Source organism: Dipodomys spectabilis, unplaced genomic scaffold, assembly GCF_019054845.1.
Source record: "Dipodomys spectabilis isolate Male_0828 unplaced genomic scaffold, ASM1905484v1 ptg000576l, whole genome shotgun sequence".
Classification (NCBI taxonomy): domain Eukaryota; kingdom Metazoa; phylum Chordata; class Mammalia; order Rodentia; family Heteromyidae; genus Dipodomys; species Dipodomys spectabilis.
The window spans coordinates 574,261-598,653 of NW_024871253.1; the positions used below are offsets into that span (position 1 = coordinate 574,261).

A 24,393-nucleotide genomic window follows, 5' to 3' on the forward strand; every position below is an offset into this window, starting at 1 on the left:
TTCTTCTTCTTTCAGCTCAAGGCTAGCGCTCTACCACTTGAGCCACAGCACCATTCCAGCTTTTTCTGCTTATGTGGTGCTGAGGAATCAAACCCAGGGCCTCATGCATGCGAGGCAAGCACTCTACCAGTGAGCCACCTTCCTAGCCCTCTAATTCTTATTTATTTAAGTCCATACTATTATTTTCCCACTTGACAGCTGAGGAACTAGGCACATAGAAGGGTTCATAGACAATATTCAAGGCCACTTTTAACTGTTCCCATCATCCTAGCTTTTCAACTGTGTGTCTCTTGTCTACACCTTTCCACACATTCATCAGTTCACGTCAGTTGCTAGGCAATGTGCAGTACGTGGTAGGAGCCATCTTTGATTTCAAAGGATTCTAGAATCCGCTCTTATAAACTCTTGTGCCTTGTCCTGCCAGGTGGTCTCTCCAACCACCACATCTTTCCTGTGACCACAAACATTGGCTGCTATCTGACTTCTAATATATACTTGTCACTAATAACCCCAACACTAGCCTCTATGCCTAACCACAGTGCCAGGCAGGCAAATACTCTAGATCATACCCCTTTCTTTGGTCTTCCCTTAGCTCCAGGCCTCTGGCAACTTTTTGGTTCTAGCACTTTCTATCCCTCCACCTTTTCCTAAAGAAAGGGGCTGTTCTGTTTGTCCTCAGAAATCCCAAATCCCCCAACTCTGAAGGAATTCTTTTTGGCATCTAACTTGTCCTTAAGACCAGCCACATAACGCCGGGTACCTGTGGCTCTCACTTGTAATCCTAGCTACGCAGGAGGCTGAGATCTGAGGATCGTGGTTCAAAGCCAGCTGGGGCAAGAAAGGATGTGAGACTCTTATCTCCCATAAACTACCAGAAAACCGGAAGTGGTGCTGTGGCTCAAGTGGTAGAGCGCTAGCCTTGAGCTGAAGAGCTGAGGGACAGCGCCTAGGCCCAGAGTTCAAACCCCATGACCGACAAAAAAAAAAAAAAGACCAGCCATATAAAAATTATAGGTCACCCCTTTATAGAACAACTTCTGTCCCTTGCTCAGTTGCCAATGGTTCAAATGTCCAGTTCTCCTAATCCTAGCCTGGGATTATCTCAGCAGAAATGTGGCTTTCAACTGACTTTATGCTTCTGCAGGCCATGGATGGAGTTGCTGGGGAGACCCGGGGAGGAGGGTAGTGTCCTCAACTCACCTCCACATAGAAGTGCTTTTGCAGTCTGCCCTGGGATATAGGGCTTGAGTGTCCTCCCTCCCTCCCTCCTCCCTCCCTCCCTCCCTCCCTCCCTCCCTCCCTCCCTCTCTCCCTTCCTTCCTTCCTTCCCTCCCTCCCTCCCTCCTCTCTCCCTCCCTCCCTCCTTCCCTCCCTCCCTCCCTCCCTCCCTCCCTTCCTTCCCTTCTTTCTTTCTTTCTTTCCTTCCTTCCTTCTTTCTTTTTCTTTCCCTTCCTCCCTCCCTCCCTCCCTCCCTCCTTCCCTCCCTCCCTCTCTCCCTCCCTCCCTCCCTCCCTCCCTCCCTCCCTTCCTCCCTCCCTTCCTCCCTCCTTTCCTTCCTTCCTTCCTTCCTTCCTTCCTTCCTTCCTTCCTTCCTTCCTTCCTTCCTTCCTTCCTTCCTTCCTTCCTTCCTTCCTTCCTTCCTTCCTTTTCTTTCTTTCCTTCTTTGTGCCTGGACTGAGGCTTGAATTTAGTGCCTGAGTGCTGTCCCTTAGCCTTTTCTGTTCAAGGTTGGTGCGCTACCACTTGAGCCATACTTCCACTTCCTGCTTTTTTGCTGGTTAATTAGACATAAGAATCTCACAAACTTTCCTGAACTAGCTGACTTTGATCCTCAAGCCTCAGCCTTCTGAGTAGCTAGGATTACAGGTGTGAGACACTGGGTGTCATATGCTTTAAAGCTCTGTCTGTCTATCATTGGAGATCAAACCTGGGCCAAATAGACTAGGCTAGTATTGTACCATTTAGCTATACCCTTAAACCTATACTTAACAAAATTGCCAGTTATCTCTACTGTCACGCTCACATTTAGACCATATTCAGATTTCCCTACTTGCCTAGTTTTCTTTTAATTGATTTAAGATATTATAGTCCTGTCAATAGACAGAAGAGCCAATCAAGGACCATGTGGTATCTTACATTTGTTTCAGCTCTAAAGTTTCTCATTCATTCAAGGGCTTGAACTCCTGGCCTTGCTCTTGCTTGGTTTTCTACCACTCAAGTCATGCTTCAAGTCAGGCTTTTTACTGGTTAATTGGAGAGAGGGTATCCTGGACTTTTCTGTTTAGGCTGGCCTCAAATCTCAATCCTCAGATCTCAGCCTCCTGAGTAGCTAGGATTACAGGTAAGAGAATTTGCCACCAGCAAGTCTTTTTTTTTTTTTTTTTTTTGTTGGTCCTGGGGTTTGAACTCTGGGCTTGGGTGCTATTCCTGCACTCTTCAGCTCAAGGGGAGTGCTCTACCGCTTGAGCCACAGTGCCATTTCTGGTTTTCTAGTGGTTTCTTGGAGATAAGAGTCTTATGGACTTTCCTGCCCAGGCTGGCTTTGAACCTTGATTCTCAGATCTCAGCCTCCTGAGTAGCTAGGATTATAGGCATGAGCCACCGGCGCCTGGCCAGCAAGTCTTTTTAAACTTAGACCATCATTTCTTCACCCCTGCTTTTTTTTTTTGCCAGTCTTGGGGCTCAGGGCCTGGGTAGTGTCCCTTAATGGTAGCTCAAGGCTACCACTCTACCACTTGAGCCACAGAGCCACTTCTGGCTTTTTCTGTGTATGTGGTACTGAGGAATCAAACCCAGGGCTTCATGCATGCTAGGCAAGCACTCTACCACTAAGACACAGTCTCAGCCCCTTCACCCCTGCTTTATAAGTTCATATGACATGGACTTATGTGGAGCCTAGACTCGTTCTATGGAATGTCTTCCCTCCCAAATGTGTCTAATTACTTTCTCACGGTGTCATTGATATTGCATCTGTGTTCTCTGTTTCTGTTTGTTTGTTTGTTTTTTAACTGGAAGGAATATGTAAGTGTTGCACATTTTTGACAAGAATATTTCTCAGATGATGTTGTGACCTCCATGTTGCATTACTCTGGGAGGTGCCTTGTGTCAGGCGGTTCATGGTAATGAGGCGAAGGGAGATTTCTAGGTTAAGGTGGTAACAGCAAATCTCTCTTGGAGTGTGTGTGTGTGTGTGTGTGTGTGTGTGTGTGTGTGTGTGTGTGCACTCATGCAAAGGTGCATGTGTGCTAGTCCTGGGGCTTGAACTCAGGACCTGGTTATTGTTCCTGAGATTTTTTTTTTTTTTTTGATCAAGGCTAGTGCTCTACCACTTGAGTCACAGCTCCACTTCTGTCCTTTTTTTTTTTTGGTGGTTAATTGGAGATAAGAGTCTCATGGATTTTTTTTTTTGGGGGGGGGGCTGGCTTTGAACCACAATCCTCAGATCTCAGCCTCCTGAGTAGTTAAGATTATAGGCATGAGCTACTGGAGCCCAGTGGATTTTTTTCTTTTTGAAAAAGAAATCTTTCCTCTTCTCTTCTCTGCTCTTCCCTTCTCTTCTCGTCCTCCCTCTCTCCCACCCTTCCCTTCCTTCCTACCTTTTTCTAGGGCTTAATTTCAGAGTCTTGCATTCTACTACTTGAGCAATGTCTCTAGTCCAGTGTTTTATTGGTTGATCACAGATGGGGTCTCTTGCCTTTTCTTCTCAGAGTGGCTTCACACCAAGATCCTCTAGAGCTCAGCTTTTTTTTTTTTTTTTTGTTGGTCATGGGGCTTGAACTCTGGCCCTGGGCTCTGGGCCTGGGCGCTGTCCCTCAGCTCTTCAGTTCAAGGCTAGTGCTCTACCTCTTGAGCCACAGTGCCACTTCCAGTTTTCTGAGTGGTTTATTTGAGATAAGAGTCTCACAGACTTTCTTGCTTGGGCTGGCTTTTTTTTTGTTGTTGTTGTTGGTCGTGAGGCTTGAACTCTGGGCCTGGGCGCTGTCCCTCAGCTCTTCAGCTCAAGGCGAGCGCTCTACCACTTGAGCTACAGCGCCACTTCCGGTTTTCTGGTGGTTTATTGGAGATAGGAGTCTCACGGTCTCTCCTGCCCGGGCTGGCTTTGAACCACGATCCTCAGATCTCAGCCTCCTGAGTTGCTAGGATTACAGGCGTGAGCCACCAGCGCCCGGCTGCTTTTTTTTTTTTTAAATCATTTAAAAAATTATTATCTTTAAGTAGTTGTATAAAGAAGTTCCCATTCTACAAAACAGTATATAAGTACAAAGTGTCTTGATAACATTGTCACTCATCTCTCTTAACCCATCCCTTCTCTCACTTTTTTTTTCTTTAATTGATATTAGGTGATTACATAAATTTCACTTGGGCTGGCTTTGAACTACGATCCTCAGATCTCAGCCTCCTGAGTAGCTAGGATTACAGGCACAAGCCACTGGTGGCATCTAGCTTAGAGCTCAGCTTTTTGCGTAGCTAGGTTTACAAGCATGAGCCATAGCACCTGGCTGCTGTGCAGACCTGATTCAGATCACTTCTTTTCCCTGAGCCAGATTTGGGTCTAATTACGTTAGTTCAAGTCTCCTATCTTCCTTTTATTTAACTTATCTCTGATCTCACAATCAGAACATTCTTTAAATTGACAACATTCTTCCAACTAGTTCAGACTTATTTTATATTCATATATTTAAAAGTAAAACCTATACATTAACCTGTTTGGCTCATCCAAGAAGAAAATAAACAACATGAACTACAGGAAAATTCTCATAGATAGGTGGAACCCTGCTCTGTGTGTGTGTGTGTGTGTGTGTGTGTGTGTGTGTGTGTGTGTGTGTGTGTGTGTGTGTGTGTGTGTGTGTGTGTGTGTGTGTGCTGGGACTTGAATTCTGGGGCTTGGGCATTGTTCCTGAGTTTTTTGGTTTTGTTTTTTGCTAGTCCTGGGGCATGAACTTAGGGCCTGGGCACTGTCGCTGAGCTTCTTTTGCTCAAGGCTAGCACTCTACCACTCGAGCCACAGTGCCACTTCTGGCTTTTTCTGCTTTTGTGGCACTGAGGAACAGAATCCAGGGCTTCATGCATGCTTGGCAAGCACTCTACCACTAAGCCACATTCCTGGTGTAAGGTTTGTTCCCCTGAGGTACACCCCCCCCAGCCACCTCCCTTAAGAACCAGGCACAGCTAGTGAGATGTGAATCTGTGAGTTGTCAGTTGAATGAAAGGGGGTAAACCATAGACTTGGAGGAGGTCAGTGGAGAACAGAGAAAGGAGGGTTGAGGGCTCAGCTCTTCTTTCTCCAGCTCTGATGATGTTTTTCCTCTGTCATCCCCTTCCTTCCTTCCTTCCTTCCTTCCTTCCTTCTTCCTTCCTTCCTTCTTCCTTCCTTCCTTCTTCCTTCCTTCCCTTCCTTCCTTCCCTTCCCTTCCCTTCCCTTCCCTTCCTTCCTTCCTTCCTTCCTTCCTTCCTTCCTTCCTTCCTTCCTTCCTTCCTTCCTTCCTTCCTTCCTTCCTTCCTTCCTTCCTTCCTTCCTTTCTTTCTTTCTTTCTTTCTTTCTTTCTTTCTTTCTTTCTTTCTTTCTTTCTTTTGTGCCAGTACTGGGGCTTGAACTAAGGGTGTAGGTGCCTGAGCTTTTTACTCAAGGCTGGTGCTCTACTATTTGTGCCACAGCTCCACTTTGTGCTTTTATTGTGGTTAATTGGAGATAAGGGTCTCACAAACTTTCTTGCCTGGGCTGGCTTTGAACTGTAACCCTCAGATTCCAACTTTCCAAGTAGCTAGGATTATAGGCATGAGCCACCAGCACTGTTTTATTTCTTGAGACAGGGTCCAGTCCAGACTGGCCTGTAAGTCTGGGGCTCAAGCAAGTCTGTCTCATTTTTTGTTTTGGTCTAAGGCTTGAACTCGGAGCCTGGGAGCTGTCCCTCAGCTCTTCAGCTCAAGGTGAGTGCTCTACTACTTAAGCCAGAGTGCCACTGCCAGTTTTCTGGTGGTTAATTAGAGATAAGAGTCTCATGGACTTTCCTTGCCTGGGCTGGCTTTGAACCCTGATCCTCAGATCTCAGCCTCCTGAGTAGGTAGAATGACAGGCGTGGGCCAGTGGTACCCGGCTTCTGTCTCATCTTTCTTTTTTCTTGGGGGGGGGGTCCAGTCATGGAGCCTGAACTCTGGACCTGGGCGCTGTCCCTCAGCTCTTCAGCTCAAGGCTAGCGCTCTACCACTTGAGCCACAGCACCACTTGCGGCTTTTTTCTTTTTGCTTATGTGGTGCTGAGGAATCGAATCCAGGGCCTCAGGCATGCAAGGCAAGCGCTCTACCGCTGAGCCATCCTCCCAGCCCCACTGTTAGTTTTCTTATTCAATGATCACCCACCCCCCAACTTGAGGTCCGTTCTCTTCTTCCATTAAAGTCTCCACTAACCATACTAGTTCCAGTGCCCTTTCTAACCCACCTGCTTTCTCTAGATACTTCTTTCTGCTTCCCTTGCTGTATACTTCTGAACAACAAACTCTGGTCATCTGTCTTGGCCAAGAATGAGCGTTCAGAGGATCCAAGATTACAGATCTAGTCCTAGAAAAATGAGCAGAATTTAAGTCATTAAGTGCTAGTATGGGCGGCCGGGGGAAGTGTTTGGAGGCCAGAGAGAGGCATCTTGGTATTCAGCTTAAACTTGGCTCCATTATGAGCCTTGGCAACTGGTTCCATCCCAGCACTCACGTCCTATCCTGACTCCTTTCGGAGACCACAGCTCTTGGACATGGCCATGCTTAACTTCATCCCAGCCTTTATCTTGATCTGAGACAGTCATAGTCATATCTATTCCTTATTTTCTCACTCTCCCCTTCCCCCCTACTCAAGCCCAGAACCATCCCCAGGAATCCAGCACCTCCCATCCACACCCTCTTCCTTTCTGTCCCACACCCAGGCTTCCCAAGCAGGCTGTGCACCCCAGGAGAGCTGGTGAAGTATCTCACTGCAATCATCTTTAACTGCTCCGCCCAGCACGCTGCTGTCAACAGTGGGCAGGTGAGACCGTGGAGGGCAGGCCCTGGGGGCATCAGGCCATCATGGGTGTGATAGACTCGACCATGAACGCGAAGTCCAGAGTTCTGGTTGACAAGCCTGGGTGGATCAGGGTTAGAGTGGGTTTATGAGTTGGGTTGATGTTGAGGTAGCAACTTGGGTGGAGAGTTGAGTGATGGCTGGGTGAGGTCCAAGGTGATGATGGAGACTCAAGTTGGAGTTATGTTGGCAGTAGCATTTGTGATCTCCTGTCCACAAATGCTACTAGTTGGGATCAGGCCGTATGTAGAATCAGGTTGCTTGTGAGACATCTCAGCCTAAGGCTCTTTTCTAGGATGACCTCCTCTCGGAGTTCTCCTCCCTCCCCAATGACTCATTCCAACCAGTCCTGGAATACTGGGTGGGGAATGACAGGGGGTGAGCTGGGCTTCTGTCCCACTTCTGGGACTTTCCACGATCTCCTTATTTCCCAATTTTGACACCTGGGAGTGTAGAGAGGTGGGATGAGGAATGATGAAGAGCAAGGGGGTCCTTGCCCTCCGATCTAAATGTGCTGGGGCTCTCCACAGCATGACTTTGGGGCCTGGATGCCCAACGCCCCGTCATCAATGAGACAGCCTCCACCTCAGACCAAGGGAACCACCACCTTGAAGACTTATTTAGACACTCTCCCGGAAGTGAATATCACCTGTAACAACCTTCTCCTTTTCTGGTTGGTCAGCCAAGAGCCCAAGGACCAGGTGGGTAAATGAAGTGTGGGGAGAGAGGGAGGATTTTTTGCAGGGCCTGGGCAGTAAGAGATGATGATGGCCATTCCAGTTGGAACTGCCTTGTATCCTTTAGTTTCCTCTGGAAGTGATACTTGATTCCCAAAAGCAAACATTTGAAGACTCAGTTTAATGTCTGAGTTACAACTTCCACTTCCATCAAGTTCCATCCATCCACTCATCCATTTGGGTATCCATCTGCTCATCCATCCATTCACCCATCTATTTACCCATCCACTCATCCTTCCAATTATCCATCCACTCACACCGTCCAGTCATCCATTCATCCAATCATTCTCTTATTCATTAACCACCCATACATTCGTCCACACATTAAGCAAGCATTTTGGGGTATCTCTCATGTGTCAGCACAACACTGGGGACCACACATATTAAGTTGAGTGAGATCTTCCTGTCTTCAAGACTCCTTTGGCTTCATGGAGGAGACACATAGATAGATGAAGAACACCATGGTGTTATATTCACTTCTTCATTCAACATGACTTCCTGAGCACTTGCACTAATGCGAGATACTGATGGAAAGCCATGAACCTTGTCCAAAGCTGACACTCTAGAGTCCTGTGGAACTTCAATGGGCTATCAAAGAGGTCCCATGAAGGGATCCCAAGAAAGCTTCTTGGAGGAAGTGACATGTAAGCTAAAACCTGAGAACAAGTAGAAATTTGGCAGATAAAGAAGAGGAAGGGGGCTGGGAATGTGGCTTAGTGGTACAGTGCTTGCCTTGCAGGAAAACGTGGGCTTGATTCCTCAATGCCACATAAACAGAAAAAGCTGGAAGTGGTGCTGTGTCTCAAGTGTAAAGTGCTAGCTTTTTTTTTTTTTGGTCAGTTGTGGGGCTTGAACTATGGGCCTGGGTGCTGTCCCTCAGCTCTTCAGCTCAAGGCGAGCGCTCTACCTTTTGAGCCACAGCTCCACTTCCAGTTTTCTGAGTGGTTTATTGGAGATAAGAGTCTCATGGACTTTCCTGCCCGGGCTGGCTTTGAACAATGATCCTCAGATCTCAACCTCCTGAGTAGCTAAGATTACAGGTGTAAACCACCGGCACTCAGCAAAGTGCTAGCTTTGATCAAAAGAAGCTCAGGGACAGTGCTCAGGTGCTGAGTTTAAGCCCCAGGACTGGCAAGAAAAAAAAAAAGAGGTAGGGTTCATTTCTAGGCAGAGAGGAGAAGGATGCAAACAAGAAGCAGAAGGGAGAATCCACTGGTGTGTTTCTTAGAGCATCATGGCAGGGTAGAGAAAAGAAGACAGGACCTTTGTCTCTACTGTATTATTAAGAGGACAGAAGAACCATGCAAGAGTGGTTGTTGTTTGTTTGTTGTTTTTTGTCAGTCATGGGGCTTGAACTCTGGGCCTGGGTGCTGTCCTTGAGCTCTTCAGCTCAAGGTGAGTGCTCTACCACTTGAGCCACAGTGCCACTTCTGGCTTTATCTGCTTATGTGGTGCTGAGGAATCGAACCCAGTGCCTCATGCATGTGAGGCAAGCACTCTACTACTGTGCCATCTTGCCAGCCCCCATGCAAGAGTTTTAAAGCAGATGTGATAGGACTTAATTAGTGTCAGGAATGGAGCATGCTCCTGTAGCTGTGCGAGTGGGTTGGGGGTGCAGTTTTAGAAGCAGCAGAAAGAGAGGAGGCAGTTAAATACTTTAGGCCATTGCAAACCGCCCTGGATTACCAATTATCGTCATGGCCATTCCCACTTGCGTTATCAGTCATGGATATCTGACTTCCCAGACTTGCTGAGAATTCAAGTTTCTGTGTCATATGGGAACTTCCTCATTTCTCAGCATTGACACCATTTGGTACTAGAAAGACGTCAGTTGTTTTATCTTCCTAGATATTTTTGTTATTGTTTATTTATTTATTTTTTTGTCAGTCATGGGGCTTCAACTTAGAACCCGGGTGTGCTGTCCCTGAGCTTTTTACTCAAGGCTAGTACTCTAGCCCTTTGAGCCACAGCACCACTTCTGGTTTGCTGGTGGTTAATTGAAGGTAAGAGTCTTATAGACTTTCTTGCCCTGGCTGGATTTGAACAGCAGTCCTCAGCTCTCAGCCTCCTGAGCAGCTAGGATTACAGGTGTGAGCCACTGTCACCCAGCTCCTAACAAGTTTTGACTTATTGTATTATATACTGGGAACACCAGGAAGAACCCTGCTACTTTCTGTTCCCAGCAGGATAAGTAGATGAGAGATTAACCTGGAAACCTACAAACAATAATAACAATAGCAACTATCGCTTAGGATCCATCTTGTCTCAGTCACTAAATCATACACTTGACGCATACTATTTTAAAATGCAAAACAAACAAGTAGCTATATTTAGAAGGCTTTTTTTTTTTTTTTTTTTTGCAGTCATGTGGCTTAACCTCAGGGCCTGGGCTCTGTCCCTGAGCTCTTTTGCTCAAGGCTAGCACTCTACCACTTGGAGCCACAGTTCCACTTTGTTTTCTAGTGGTTAATTGGAGATTAGTGTCTCATGGACTTTCTTGCCTAGCTTTGCTGGCTTTGTACCAAGATCTCAGCCTCCTGAGTAGCTAGGATTACAAGCATGAGCCACCAGTGTCTAGCCTATTTAGAAGGCTTTGTATAGTACCAGCATGCAAGTGTTCAATAAATGGTAGTTACATTTAGAGGGGTGAAAACTGAGGTTCAGAGAGATAAGGCAATTTCTTCAACTTCACATAGCTAGGAAGTATATGATAGTTTTGAATACAGTCTCTCATATTTTTGTCCACTCCTGTCATGGTTATACTATAGTTTAGAAATTAGATATCAGTCTGGCAAATAAGACTTAAAACTGGTTCTTTGAGTTAGGCATGTTGACATATGCCTGTAATAACAGCAATCCAGGAGGCTGAGGTAGGAGGATTTCAAGTTCAAGGTGTCCTGGGCTATGTAGCAAAAAACCTATCCCCAAAATAAAAGCAATTAACAAAAATCTGGGTCTTTGTGAAGACCAATAATATAAAGAAACTAATTACATTTCTATTCAAGAAAGAGAATTAATTCTAGCTACTTAAAAGGGTGAGATCAGGAAGGTTGAAGTTGAAGCCCAATCCAAGCAGAAAAGTACTAGAGACTCCTCTCCAAAGAAACCAGCAAAAAGCCAAACTAGAGATGTGGCTCAAGTAGTGGAGAACTCATGGAGTAAGCATGAGTTCAAATCTTGGTTAAAAAAAAGGGAATATAGGGCTGGGAAGGTGGCTCAATGGTAGAGTGCTTGCCTTGCATGCATGAGGCCCTGGGTTCAATTCCTCAGCACCACATAAGCAGAAAAAAAAGCCGGAAGTGGTGCTGTGGCTCAAGTGGTAGAGCATTAGCCTTGAGGTGAAGAGCTGAAGGACAGAGCCGAGGCCCAGAGTTCAGGCCCACGACTGGACCTCCCCCCCCCCCCCGCCCAAAAAAAAGGGGGAATATAGGGCTGGGAAGGTGGCTCAGTGGTAGAGCGCTTGCCTTGCATGTAAGAGGCCCTGGGTTCTATTCCTCAGCACCACATAAGCAGAAAAAGCGGGAAGTGGTGCTATGGCTAAAGTGGTAGAGCGCTAGCCTTGAGCTGAAGAACTGAGGGACAGTGCCCAGGCCCAGAGTTCAGGCCCCACGTCTGACAAAAAAAAAAAAAAAAAAAAAAGGAATATAATGTACTAATGAACGTTAGTAATGGAAAGAGCATATAGAGAAGGCTTTTGAAGATTACAAGGAAATTCTACTTATGATACTTGGCAAACAAAATTAGAAGTCTAAGTGAAACAAATGATTTCCTAAGAAAAAAACATGAGCAATGGAACCTTCAGAAGAGGTGAAAACCATGTAGCAATGTAAAAATGTGTCAAATCTTCAAGGAGCACGGGTGGCTCATGCCTGTAATCCTAGCTACTCAGGTGGCTGAGATCTGAGGATCATGGTTCAAAGCCAGCCCCGACAAAAAAAGCCATGAAACTCTTATCTCCAATAAACCACCAGAAAACCAGAAGCGGTGCCGTGCCTCAAGTGGTAGAGCACCCGCCTTGAGCTGAAGAGATCAGGGACGGTTCTCAGGCCCAAGGTTCAAGCCCCATGACCAATGACAAAAAAAAAAAAAATATACCAGCCAACAGTGTCTAGTGAAGCAATAATATGCTACAATGAGATCTAGTTTATTCTAGGAATGAAGGGTGATACTAGCAGTATAGTTTGTTGCATCAATAAAGAAGTATCCTATGTAATTATCTCCACATATGTTGGAAAAGCATTTGGTCAGTGTGAATAGCCATTACTAATAAAAGCAATGTGAAATGAAGCCCTGAAGGAGTTGTCATAAAGCATATTTAAGAAAACACTGTAGTTATGGTGAGGCAATAATGGTCTCTTCACTAAAATTGGGGTCAAGAAAATAATGTCTACTATTACTGTTATTTTTCCCTTTTTTCTTGTGTTGCTACTGTGGCTTGAACTCAGAGCCTTGTATTCTCTCTCCTATCTTTCACTCATGGATCACACTCAACCACTTAAACCACATCTCCATCCTATCTTTCACTCATGGATCACACTCAACCACTTAAACCACATCTCCAAACTGGCTTTTTTCTGGTTAATTGGAGTAAGAGTCTCATGGACTTTTCTGCTTCAGCTGGCTTTGAACTGAGAGTCTCTGATCTCAGCTTCCTTAGTAGCTAGGATTATAAGTGTTAGCCATAAGTGCCTATCAAAACAGAATTTAAAAAATAATAGTGGTGCCCTGGGCCCTGGTGGCTCATACCTATAATCTTAGCTACTAAAGAGCCTGAGATCTGAGGATTGGGATTTGAAACTAGCCTGGGCAGGAAAGTCTGTGAGACTCTTAGCTCCAGTTACCACCAGAAAACCAGAAGTGTGGCTGTGGCTCAAAGTGGTAGAGCCTTGAGCAGAAAAGCCCAAGAACAGTGCCCAGGCCCTGAATTCAAGCCCCAAATGAACTAACAACAACAAAAAAAATAATGATATTGACCCAGTTATATTATATGAAGGTTAATCAGATGAGAAGTGTGAGGTAGTTAGGAGGCTGGGCCCATATAGTGTGATGGTGACCTGGATGTGATGTCATCATGGGAGGAGACACAGTCCTATACACAGGAAGACACTGATGGATGTTCAGTGAATGTTAGTTCACCAGTGTTTTCTGCAATACTAGGGTTTGAACTCAGGACCTCAAGCTTACTTGCTTACTTGCTCTACCACATGAGCCATACTTAATTCTTTCTTTCTCCTTCGTTCCTTCCTTTTCTTCTTTGCTTCAGTTGCTTTTCAAGTAGGGCCTTGTGTTTATGCCTGGGGCTGGCTTCTGACTTCTGTCCTCCTACCTATAGTTTCCTGTGTAGCTAGGACCACAGAATACACTACTTCAACTGACTCAGAGTGTGTGTGTGTGTGTGTGTGTGTGTGTGTGTGTGTGTGTGTGTGTGCCATTCCTGGAGCTTGAACTCAGAGCCTGGGCACTGTTGCTGAGCTTTTTTGCCTAAGGCTAATGTTCTACCCCTTAAGCTTTGGCTCCACTTGTGACTTTTTTTCTTTTTTTGGTAGTCAAATAGAGATTAGTCTCATGGAGTTTCCTGCCTGGGTTGGCTTTGAACCACAACCCTCAGATCTCAGCCTCCTGAGTAGTTAGATATGAGCCACTAGAACTTGGCTTTTACCTTATTTCACCTTATTGAGATGGGGCCTTGCTAACTTTTGATCCAGGCTGTCTTTGAACCCTAATGCTACTGATCTCTGCCTCTTGAATAGCTGAGATTAGAAGTGTGAGCCACCAGGTCTGGTTCTTTGTGACATGACTGTGGTTGGTTATGCTACAAAGTGCAACAGTGTAGTGGTGACAGTGATTTTTTTGGCAAAAGCTCCATTATGTCAGCTGAATATTAATTGAACCAGGGATTGAATTTTCTGAAATTGTGAGGTAGCAAATGTATTCTTGAACTTCTTTGATGGAACATGTCTATGTCAGCCTCTGTTGGGTGGTAAGTGTGATTGTGTTCTCTTAGTTCAGAGAGTGGATCAGATTCTGGAAGGAAACTGCGAAGATTTTTTGGGGGGGCTTAATCTACTTTCAGATGCAGGAATTGAGCTGAAAGAGTAACATGCAGAACATTGCCAGCAGAGGGCGCACAGAAACTAGGTTGTCCAGCTTCCAAGTCACAGCGTGTCTTACACTGTAGGCTTTGGACCCTGGGGAGAAGGGTGTGTTCTGGGTCAGGCTGCAGTGGAGAGTCATGGTTTGGGGTTGTCCTTTGAAGGACTGTGCTCACAATGGCAACACCAGCTTGATTGAATTTGTTGACACTTGGTGCTTCATGAAGTTTCCATCCCACCATACTGTATACCATCCTTTTTTTTCCCCCCTTAGAGGCCTCTGGGCACCTACCCAGATGAACACTTCACAGAGGAGGTCCCCAAACAGAGCATAGCAGCCTTCCAGAACTGCTTGGCCCAGATCTCAAGGGACATCAGGAATCGGAACCAGAACTTGGCCCTGCCCTATGCCTACCTGGATCCTCCTCTCATCGAGAACAGCGTCTCCATTTAAGCACCAGCTCAGGTTCAGGCATGAGCAAAGTCAACTTCCTGTAATCTTTTCAGACTCTTCCATTCTTTATTTTTAGCCCCAAACTTCTCTGCACATGTGGACCAAGATGTCTCTAGCATCCTATGAATAGGCCCTGAGCTGTGAGAAACCAGTACAGCAGTGACCAGGGTAAAAGCCGCTGAATAGTCAAATGCACAGTAGACTCCTCACAAAGAAAAGAACCCTGACACCTCATGCCTTTTGTTCCAGCCTCTTGGAAATCTCCCTACCTCCTCCTACTAGGATGCTCAGCTTGCATTTCTCTCCTTCCCAGTCTTTTTCCATTCCCAAACTCTCCTACCATGCTTTTTGGAGTCCTCTTTCCTCCAAGGAAAGAGAATGGAAGTGATGTGTTCCTGGCCCTGTCATGTGGTCCCCTTCATCTCTAGTAGGGGGAGGGGATGAATCAGAGCCCATCTAATTTGGACATTTAGCTGTGGTTCTTGGGGACAGATGGCCTGGCCTGGGTGTGTTTTGGGAATCTCTCTCCAGTTCTCTTCTCATTCCATTTCCCCCCTTCTTTGCCTTTGAGCCCAGAGACTTCAATAAAAGCGAATGGATTTGGCTTTTGTTTCATATTTTCCCTTTGATGATGATGATACTATTGATGGTGGTGGAGGTGATATTGTGCATGTGTGCATACATGCATGTGCTTGCATATATATGTGTGTGTGTGGTATGAAAGGGTGTGGAAGTACTCTGGGGGGAGGGGAAGAGGGAGCTGCTGTGAATCCTTGGGTCATCTGTTCCAGAGTAAGGAAGCCGCCCAGCTCCACCCACCATGCAGCTGGGCCCTGTATTCCTGTCTTCACCTTGTAGAGCCAGTCATTAGGAGGGGAAGGAATATGTGGACTCAGAGACTGGTAGGGAAAAATGTAAGCATTTTGCAAAGCTTCAGAATCCAACTTCTGGGTGTGGTAGTTGTTAGCACTGAAACTCAGCCCTCCTCTGGGGCACACGGAAGACTCACCCTGGCCCTCGCATGTGTGGGTGGAGTCACAAGATGAGTTTGGGCTGAGTGGCTGCAGAAGAGGTCCAGTCATTTCCAAGCTGGCATGGAGACCCTTCCAGGGTTCTCTTCTCTGCCTCTCCACTGTGGACACACTTCATAGCAGTACTTCCGTCAGCCTAGGGAGGCCCTGCTGACTGACCTAGATGTGTAACTGGATGTGTGTGTGTGTGTGTGTGTGTGTGTGTGTGTGTGTGTGTGTGTGTGTGTGAATGTCCATACTGGAGCTTGAACTCAGGACCTAATGCTCTTACTGAGATTTTTTTCACTCAAGGCTGGTGCTCTACCACTTGAACCACAACTGGGACTCAAATTCTGATGCTGCTTTTTCTCATTGGTTGGCACTTCCAGCCTTTTAGTGGTTATTTAGAGATGAGTTTCACAGATTTCTCTGTCTAGGCTGGGTTTGAATCACCATCCTCCAAACTCAGCCTCCTGAGTAGCTAGGATACGATTATAAACTTGAACCACTAGCACCTGGCAATTTTGGGATTATTTGTTATTGTAATGTTACCTAGCTTTTCCTGACTCAAACAGGTGAATTTGGAGTAGTTTTTTTTTTTTTTTTTTCTGTCAGTCCTAGGTTTGAATTCAGCACCTGGGCATTGTCTCTGAGCTTCTTTGCTCAAGGCTAGCACTCTACCGCTTGAGCCACAGTGCTACTTCTAGCTTTTCACTCGAGCCACAACGCCACTTCTGGCTTTTATTTTCTGTTTATATGGTACTAAGGAACTGAACTCAGGGCTTCATGTATGCTAGGTAAGCATTCTACCACTAAGGCACATTCCCAGTCCCTGATCTGGAGTTTGATTTTCTTCTTTCCAGTCATATAGTGCTTAAAAGTAGATATTGGTCTATCTCTGTCAGCCATCCACATCTCTTCTCACAACTGCCTAATACCTCCCAGTGTCCTGCTTCTTCAGACCTCAGGCCCAGCTCACCCTTACCTCCTTTGCTACCTGAGTCAAAATTTGTGCCTGATTAGAGTCTCTTTCTGGCTCAAAGTCACAGTGAGCAATGATACGGTAACTGTTTCTCTATGGTGGTGGCAGAGGGATCAGATGGCTTTATGGTCAAAATAACCCATAACATTTCCTCTCCCCCACAGAGCCTTAGGTTGGCCTAGGGCTTTGGTAAGCTGTGCAGAGTCTCTTGGCCCAACTCCAAACTGTAGTCAAGGCTTGTTCTGCCAGTTAGTAGGGATCCTCCAGCTGCTTGGCCTGAGCTACCAGTATCTAAGAAAACATGAAGTGCTTGCTGTACAAGCCCAGTTCCAAGAAAAGCTCCACATCTGACTATGCCTTCGAAACAGTCTCTTTCCAGAGACTGAAAATTTCCAGCACCATCATTCCACAGACCCAGGAAAATGCACTGCCCCACCCCATTTCCCATTTACTTCCAGCCTCAGACTCTTTCCCCTGTTCAGTCAAACCCCCCCTTTCTTCCTCTGGGACAAGTGTGTCAAAGGATTATCCCTTCCTGTATTGCTGAAATCAGAAAACCCCTATGCCATTGTGCATGAAGAGGAATGTTTGAGACATTCCACATAGGGATCTCAGCTCTAGAATTTAGCCATGTTGGATGAGAGTAATTCACACCTATAATCCTAGTTACTCAAGAGGCTGACATCTGAGGATCATGGTTCGTAGACAGCTTGGTATATCTTACCACTTACCCAGCAAAAAGCTGGAAATAAGTCAGGCACCAGTGGCTTACACCTGTAATCTTAGCTACTCAGAAGGCTGAGATCTGAGGATTGAGGTTCAAATCCAGCCTGGGCAGGAACGTCTGTGAGATTCTTACCTCTAATAAACCATCAAAAAGCTAGAAGTGGAGCTGTGGTTCCAGTGCTAGAGAGCTAGCCTTGTGTGCAAAAATGAAGGGTCAGTGCTCAGGTCCTGAATGTCCTAGTGTATACCAACACACACACACACACACACACACACACACACACACACACAAACACACTCCCAGAAGTGAAGGCTCGGCTCAAATGGTAGAGTGCTGATCTTGAGTGAAAAAAGCCAGGCAAGAGAATGACATTCTGACTTCAAGCCCCAGTACTGATACTACAATAAAAGAAAGGAAGAGGGCTGGGAAGGTGGCTCAGTGGTAGAGCGCTTGCCTTGCATGCCTGAGGCCCTGGGTTCGATTCCTCAGCACCACATAAGCAAAAAGAAAAAAGCCGGAAGTGGCGCTGTGGCTCAAGTGGTAGAGCGCTAGCCTTGAGCTGAAGAGCTAAGGGACAGTGCCCAGGCCCAGAGTTCAGGCCCCACGACCGGACCCAAAAAAAAAAAAAAAAAAAAAAAAGAAAGGAAGAAAGAAAGAAAGAAGGAAAGAAAGAAAGAACAAAAAAGAAAAAAAGAAAAGAGAGCTGGCACTGGTGGCTCACACCTGTAATCCTAGCTACTCAGGAGGTTGAGATCTGAGAATTGCCGTTCAAAGCCAATCTGGGCCAGAAAGTCCCTGAGACTCTTATCTCCAACTAGCCACCAGAAAAACAGAAGTGGTGCAGTTGTTCAAAGTGGTAGAGCACCTTGAGCTGAAGAACTCAGGGACATGGCCCAGGCCCAGAGTTCAAACCCTATGACTGACAAAAAAAAAAAAAAAGCTCCAATTACCAAAGCACCAGGTTTTGTTTACCTTAGATAAAAATCGAAGAACTACAAAGTAGCCAGAGGCGCCCTCTTGTGCCCAGCTGAGGTGTGGCTGAAAGCTGGAAGTATGGACCATTTCTTTTTCTTTTTGTTCTGGTCATGGAGCTTGAACTAAGGGCCCAGATGCTGTCCTTGAGGTTGGACAGAGCTCTGCCACTTAAGTCACAGTTTTTTTGGTGCTTAAATGGAGATAAGAGTCTCAGGGACTTTCCTGCCTGAGCTGTCTTCCAACCACAATCTTCAGATCTCAGTCTCCAAAGTAGGTAGGATCACAGGCATGAGCCTTTAGCACCAGCCATATGGATCTCTTCAACTCTGTACTTGACCTAGGCAATACTCGGGTGGCCTGTTTTCCCAAGAAGATGGACACTCCTAGTCTGGAACAAAGGTTCCATTAGAAGACATGCTTCTTCTGAAAAATGCTCCCAAGCCGGAGAGGGAGGGGCCTAGGTGGATTACTAGAATCTGGTTTCCCAGAAAGCCAGCTTGGAGGGAGATTCATTGGGAAGACACACCCAGCCAGGGAGGACTTCTGTCCTGACTCTGGGCAGATCTGGAGACAGGGTGTGGGGAAGGGGCTCAGGTCAGGCTGCTGGAGCCCTTTCAGTTAGGGGGTTTCTTCCACCAACACTCTAGACTCTTCCATGCTTTGGGGTCAGTTTGGAAGGTTGACCCATATAGTGGAAAGCACAAAAGCCCCTTGCATTAACTGGCCTTGAAGGAATTCCTCCACCTCAGTGGCCCAAATCTTCTAGATAAATGGAAAGGGTGAGTGGGCCTGGAAAGTCCCTTCCTGTGTTGATGGTCTAGACTTGCTTTGAGTCATGGCTTCTGTCACTCTGAACTCTTTCAGACTTTGGGAACCAGTGGTGATTCCCCAGGTGCAATCTGTTTCTATCTGCTTCCATGTAATGAGGGATGGGAGGCAGACAACACTGACAGAAAAGTCTTTTTCGATAGTGGCAAGCGCCGTGAGGAGATACAACCCAGAGAGCAAAAACTGGGGTGACTGGGGCGGTCACTCAGTGTGGTAGTCTGAGAAGGTCTCTGGGAGGAGGTGACACTGATGTTGAGAAGAGGATTACAGAAACAAAACCCAATCTTGGGACAGCTTGGTAGGGGGAGGTATAGCAAGGGTGAAGGGCTCATCTTTGAGCAAGAGCAAGAAGGCCAGGCTGTCTGGAGAAAGGGGTCAACGTAAAGTTCCTCTGTGGTCAATCTTTGGCTTGGATTCTAAAGGTGACGCTGTTTTGTAAGCTCTGGTGCATTTTAGTCAGAGAATGAACTGATGTGAGGTTGTTTTTTTTCCCTTTAACTCTGTGTAGTAGGGGAATAGATCCCTAGGATTTGTTCCATGTCTTACAAGGGTTTGGGGTGGGGTGAAGCAGGGGGTGCCTCAGCAGGGAGGACTTGGCTTCCAGTGTGGGAAGGTGTTGTGAGACACCCCTTGCCAGTGTACATCCGTCCCAGGGCCTCGGAGGCTCCCCAGGTCCCACCCCTGGGTCTAGGAGAACCAGTTTTACAGTGAGCACCTACCTAGAGTTATGCGTCCACCTTTGGGTCACAACCGGGGAGTGCCCAGTCCACATCCTAATCCCATCCTCACCCTCTATCTCCGCCACACCCACCTCCACCTCCTTTTGCCTGGAGAATTCAAGATTGTGGCTTTTTTGGGTGGGGAAGGGGGGAGATCTATTGCTAGTGTTGTGACTTGGAGATGTAACTATTGGCAGGGTGGAGAGATTCTCCCCATGTGTGGTCATTCCCCATCCCTTTCCCTGTGTCCCCCAAGCCTGTATCTATTCAGATCTCCACCAGGCCTATGTGCCTTTGCTCTCTTACCCTGATCTTACCATCGAGTTGACAGGTTAAGGTGGGGCTCTCTTACCCAAAATACCCCAGGATTCTGTATCCCTGGTGGTTACCTGGTGGTTACCATTACCCAAGTTCTGAAGCCTCAGTGGGTCCCCTCAATCATTCTGCTTCTCAGCAAATCTGTCTTAGTAGCCCGTTGGGGGCATAGTCTAAGGGATAGGGGTATGGCTAGAAAGCAAGTGTCTGGGTGAATTTGCATGGAATGTGTATTTAAATTGAAAATTTGCATATTCAGGTTCCTAGTATCCCCCAAGAGTCATCAGGGTGACTGAGCAGAGCCTAAGAGGGCGGGACTGACCTGCCTGACAGCTCCTGACTTCAGCCAAGGAGGGCACTGTGCCGAGGGGGATGAAACAGCTTGCCAGTTACCCGCCTTCCTTCCTTCCTTCCTTCCTTCCTTCCTTCCTTCCTTCCTTCCTTCCTTCCTTCCTTCCTTCCCTCCTTTCCCCTCCTTCCTTCCCTCCTTTCCTCTCCTTCCTTCCCTCCCTCCTTTCCTCCCATCCTTCTTTTCCTTTTTTTCTTTTCTCCATTCCTTTTTCTTGAGATTAAACCCAGGGTTTCTGATGGGAATCTGTAATCTTAAAATGTGAAGCCACCACGTGTTGGTGGCTCACATCTGTAATCCTAGCTACTCAGGAGGCTGAGATCTGAGGATCACGGTTCAAAGCCAGCCCAGGCAGGAAAGTCCGTGAGATTTTTTTTTTTTTGGGTCCAGTCGTGGGGCCTGAACTCTGGGCCTGGGCGCTGTCCCTCAGCTCTTCAGCTCAAGGCTAGCGCTCTACCACTTGAGCCACAGCGCCACTTCCAGCTTTTTTCTTTTTGCTTATGTGGTGCTGAGAATCAAACCCAGGGCCTCAGGCATGCAAGGCAAGCGCTCTACCACTGAGCCACCTTCCCAGCCAGCTTCTCCAATAAATCACTAGAAAACCAGAAGTGGCAATGTGGCTCAAGTGGTAGAGCATTAGCCTTGAGCTGAAGAGCTAAGGGACAGCATCCAGGCCCAGAGTTCAAGCCCCATGACTGACAAAAAAACAAAAAACAAAAAAACAAAAAATAAATTATAGCTAACTTGGGGCTGGGAATGTGGCTTAGTGGTAGAGTGCTTTCCTAGCATGTATGAGACCCTGGGTCTGATTCCTCAGCACCATGTAAACAGAAAAAGCCGGAAGTGGCGCTGTGGCTCAAATGGTAGAGAGCTAGCCTTGAGCTGAAGATACTCATTAAGACTGAAACCATTGTAGGTGTCAGTAAGCTTTTTTGATTTCAATAAGGAATGCAGGAATACAGGCCTACTTGGTGTCCTTTTTAGCTGTTTAACCAAGGCGGCTTACATAATTGGGAAACACACACACTAGAAGCAAAGAATAGCATTTTAATTTTACATACTTATTTAAAATGTGATCATTTGGAGGAACTTGACATAAAAACAAACACTTAAATGAACTTTGGTCTAGTTACTACATTGCCTTATTATGTATTTACAACTAGACAAGCTTAGTAGTACACAAGTAATTGCTTTCATAGATGGATATAAAGATTAGGTTATTTTTTTGTTGTTGGTTATGGGTCTTGAACTCTGGGCCTGGGCACTGTCCCTTGAGCTCTTCAGCTCAAGGCTAGTGCTCTACCACTTGGCCATAGCACCACTTCCATTTCTGAGTGGTTTATTGGAGATAAGAGTCTCATGGACTTTCCTGCTCCGGTGGCTTTGAACCGTGATCCTCAGATCTCAGCTTCTTTTTTTTTTTTTTTTGTTTCAGTCGTGGGCCTGAACTCTGGGCCTGGGTGCTGTCCCTCAGCTCTTCAGCTCAAGGCTAGCATTCTACCGCTTGAGCCACAGCGCCACTTCTGGCTTTTTTTTTTCTGCTTATGTGGTGCTCAGGAATCAAACCCAGGGCCTCATGCATGCAAGGCAAGTGCTCTACCACTGAGCCACCTTCCCAGCCCTAGATCTCAGCCTCTTGAGTAGCTAGGATTATAGGCGTGAGCCACTGGCACGCACTAGATTAATTTTTAAATAATAGCTAGGGCTGGGAAGGTGGCTTAGTGGTAGAGTGCTTGCCTTGCATGCATGCGGCCCTGGGCTCGATTCCTCAGTACCACATAAGCAGAAAAAGCTGGAAGTGGTGCTGTGGCTCAAGTGGTAGAGTGCTAGCCTTGAGCTGAAGAGCTGAGGGACAGCGCCCAGGCCCAGAGTTCAGGCCCCATGACCAACAAAAAACCCCAACAACCCCCCCCCAAAAAAAAACAAAAACAAAAACAAAATAAATAATAGCTAACTTGGAGCTGGGAATGAGGCTTAGTGATAGAGTGCTTGCCTAGCATGCATGGAGCCCTGGGTTCGATTCCTCAGTACCACATAAACAGAAAAAGCCAGAAGTGGCATTATGGCTCTTTGAGCAAAAGAAGCTCAGGGATAGCACCCAGGCCCTGAGTTCAAGCCCGAGGGCTGACACACACACACAAAAATAGCTAGTTTAATTACATACCAACGTCACTAACTTTACTTATAAGATTTATCTTATAAAATTCAAAATATACTCATACCATCTGCTACTTACTTGAATGTTCCGTGGTTTGTCTTAATTTTTCCCTTTTTCATTTTGGAACAAACATTTAAGACAATTCCTACTTCCCAAAGTCTTTCTTTTCCAAATGAAACCATTTCTCCCCATCACAGCTGTTTGGGAGTGGGGCTGGGAACAGGGTTGCCTGGCAGACAAAGCTGGAGGGAGTTGATCTGGTCAGTGGAAAGCTCCCACTCAAAAGAGGGTTTCATTCCTTTGAACTCCATTGATAAAGATGTCTTCTTTTAACAAACAGCATACTTGGTAGTTGCAGTTTTGTTCCTTTAATTCCTGTGATAAAGATCTATTTCCCTAACTTCGATTCTGGTCACAAACAACACAACTTAATAGTTATAGTTGAAGTCAAAAAGCAAATCATTTTAGGAAATATCAGTACTAAAATAATATATCAATATACAAGACAGAAGCAGTTTGATAGAAAAAATACTTTTTCTCACACCATGATGACTTTTTATGTATTAAAATGAGGTCATTTTGAAAGTGTTCACACATACTTTCACACAAAAGTTTTAAGTTGCACTTAGGTTCTAAAAATGGAAATTGAGGCTGAGAAGGTGGCTCAGTTGTAGAGCACTTGCCTTGCATGCATGAGGCCCTGGGTCTGATTCCTCAGCACCACATAAACAGAAAAAGCCAAAAGTGGCACTGTGGCTCAAGTGGTAGAGTGCTAGCCTTGAGCAGAAGAGTTGAAGGACAGTGCCCAGGTTCAGAGTTGAAGCCCCACAACTGACAAAAAGGAAAAAAAGAAAAAAAAAAAGAAAAGAAAATTGGCTGTAAGTTTTCTGGAATTCCAGTGACAAATGACATTTTTACCCATTGTATGTTAGAACCATGTGGTCAATACTAGAAAACTAGACAGTACCAAACAAAATACAAGACAAAATGCAAGTCATAAAACTTTTGACAGGGGCTGGGAAGGTGGCTCAGTGGTAGAGTGCTTGCCTTGCATGCATGAGGCCCTGGGTTCAATTCCTCAGCACCACATAAGCAGAAAAAGCTGGAAGTGGCGCAGTGGCTCAAGTGGTAGAGCGCTAGCCTTGAGCTGAAGAGCTGAGGAACAGCGCCAGGCCCAGAGTTCAGGCCCACAACCAACCAACCAAAACTTTTGACAACTACAGACAGAATTTAACAGAATTCCCAATCATAAACATAGATTACTAAGAACAGAATGTTTCGAACTGTACTAACAAGGCACATTAGCATACAAATGGACCTATGAACACTACCTAGGTAGGTATTAGTTTCTAGGACCTGCAGAGAGAATTGGGAGATGGAAGGTGCCCAAACCAGATTTACAAGGGAAGGAGGAGTCACTTCTCCTAAGTTATTTTCTATAGAAGGGTCTAGCAACCCCCATTTTACACCTAAAGAGGGACATTTTGACTTACAAAGAGTTCTGCATTTGCTTATAGCCTTTAGGAAATTCCTTTTGTTAAACATGCATTTTAAGGGGGTGGCTTAAACTCTTGTTTTCTCCCCAGTTTTAGACCACAGCAGTAAAAAAAAAATCATAATGAAGATACAGAAAGAAAGGCATGTTGAGATTAGGGAGGTAGGATGGTGGCAGTGGAAAGGGAATTTCTGGACACTTTGATGGCTGTGATTAAGGAAGAGATCAGAGGGGAGTGATTTCTCCAAGGGATCTTTTTTTTGGCCAGCCCTAGGGCTTGAACTTAGGGCCTGGGCACTGTCCCTGAGCTTCTTTTGCTCAGGGCTAGCACTCTACCACTTGAGCCACAGTGCCACTTCCAGCTTTTTCTGTTTATGTGGTACTGAAGAGTCAAACCCAGGGCTTCATGCCTTCTAGGCAAACAATTTACCACTAAGCCACATTCCCAGCCCTCCAAGTGGTCTTTTGTAGCCTCATAACGGAATTTAATTAAGAGTCCAGATTC

General features: G+C 46.0%; 1 protein-coding gene across 1 annotated transcript in view; it reads left to right on the forward strand.

Moving 5' to 3' along the window:
* Nucleotides 1–14,754, forward strand: part of Aloxe3 (arachidonate lipoxygenase 3) — a 30,161-nt gene extending 15,407 nt beyond the window's left edge. The window contains exons 13-15 of the mRNA XM_042670813.1: nt 6,911–7,011; nt 7,578–7,748; nt 14,151–14,754. Coding sequence (XP_042526747.1) covers nt 6,911–7,011; nt 7,578–7,748; nt 14,151–14,330 — 452 coding nt within the window. The 3' untranslated portion in view covers nt 14,331–14,754. The remainder of the gene's footprint in view (nt 1–6,910; nt 7,012–7,577; nt 7,749–14,150) is intronic.
* Nucleotides 14,755–24,393: the final 9,639 nt, after the last annotated feature.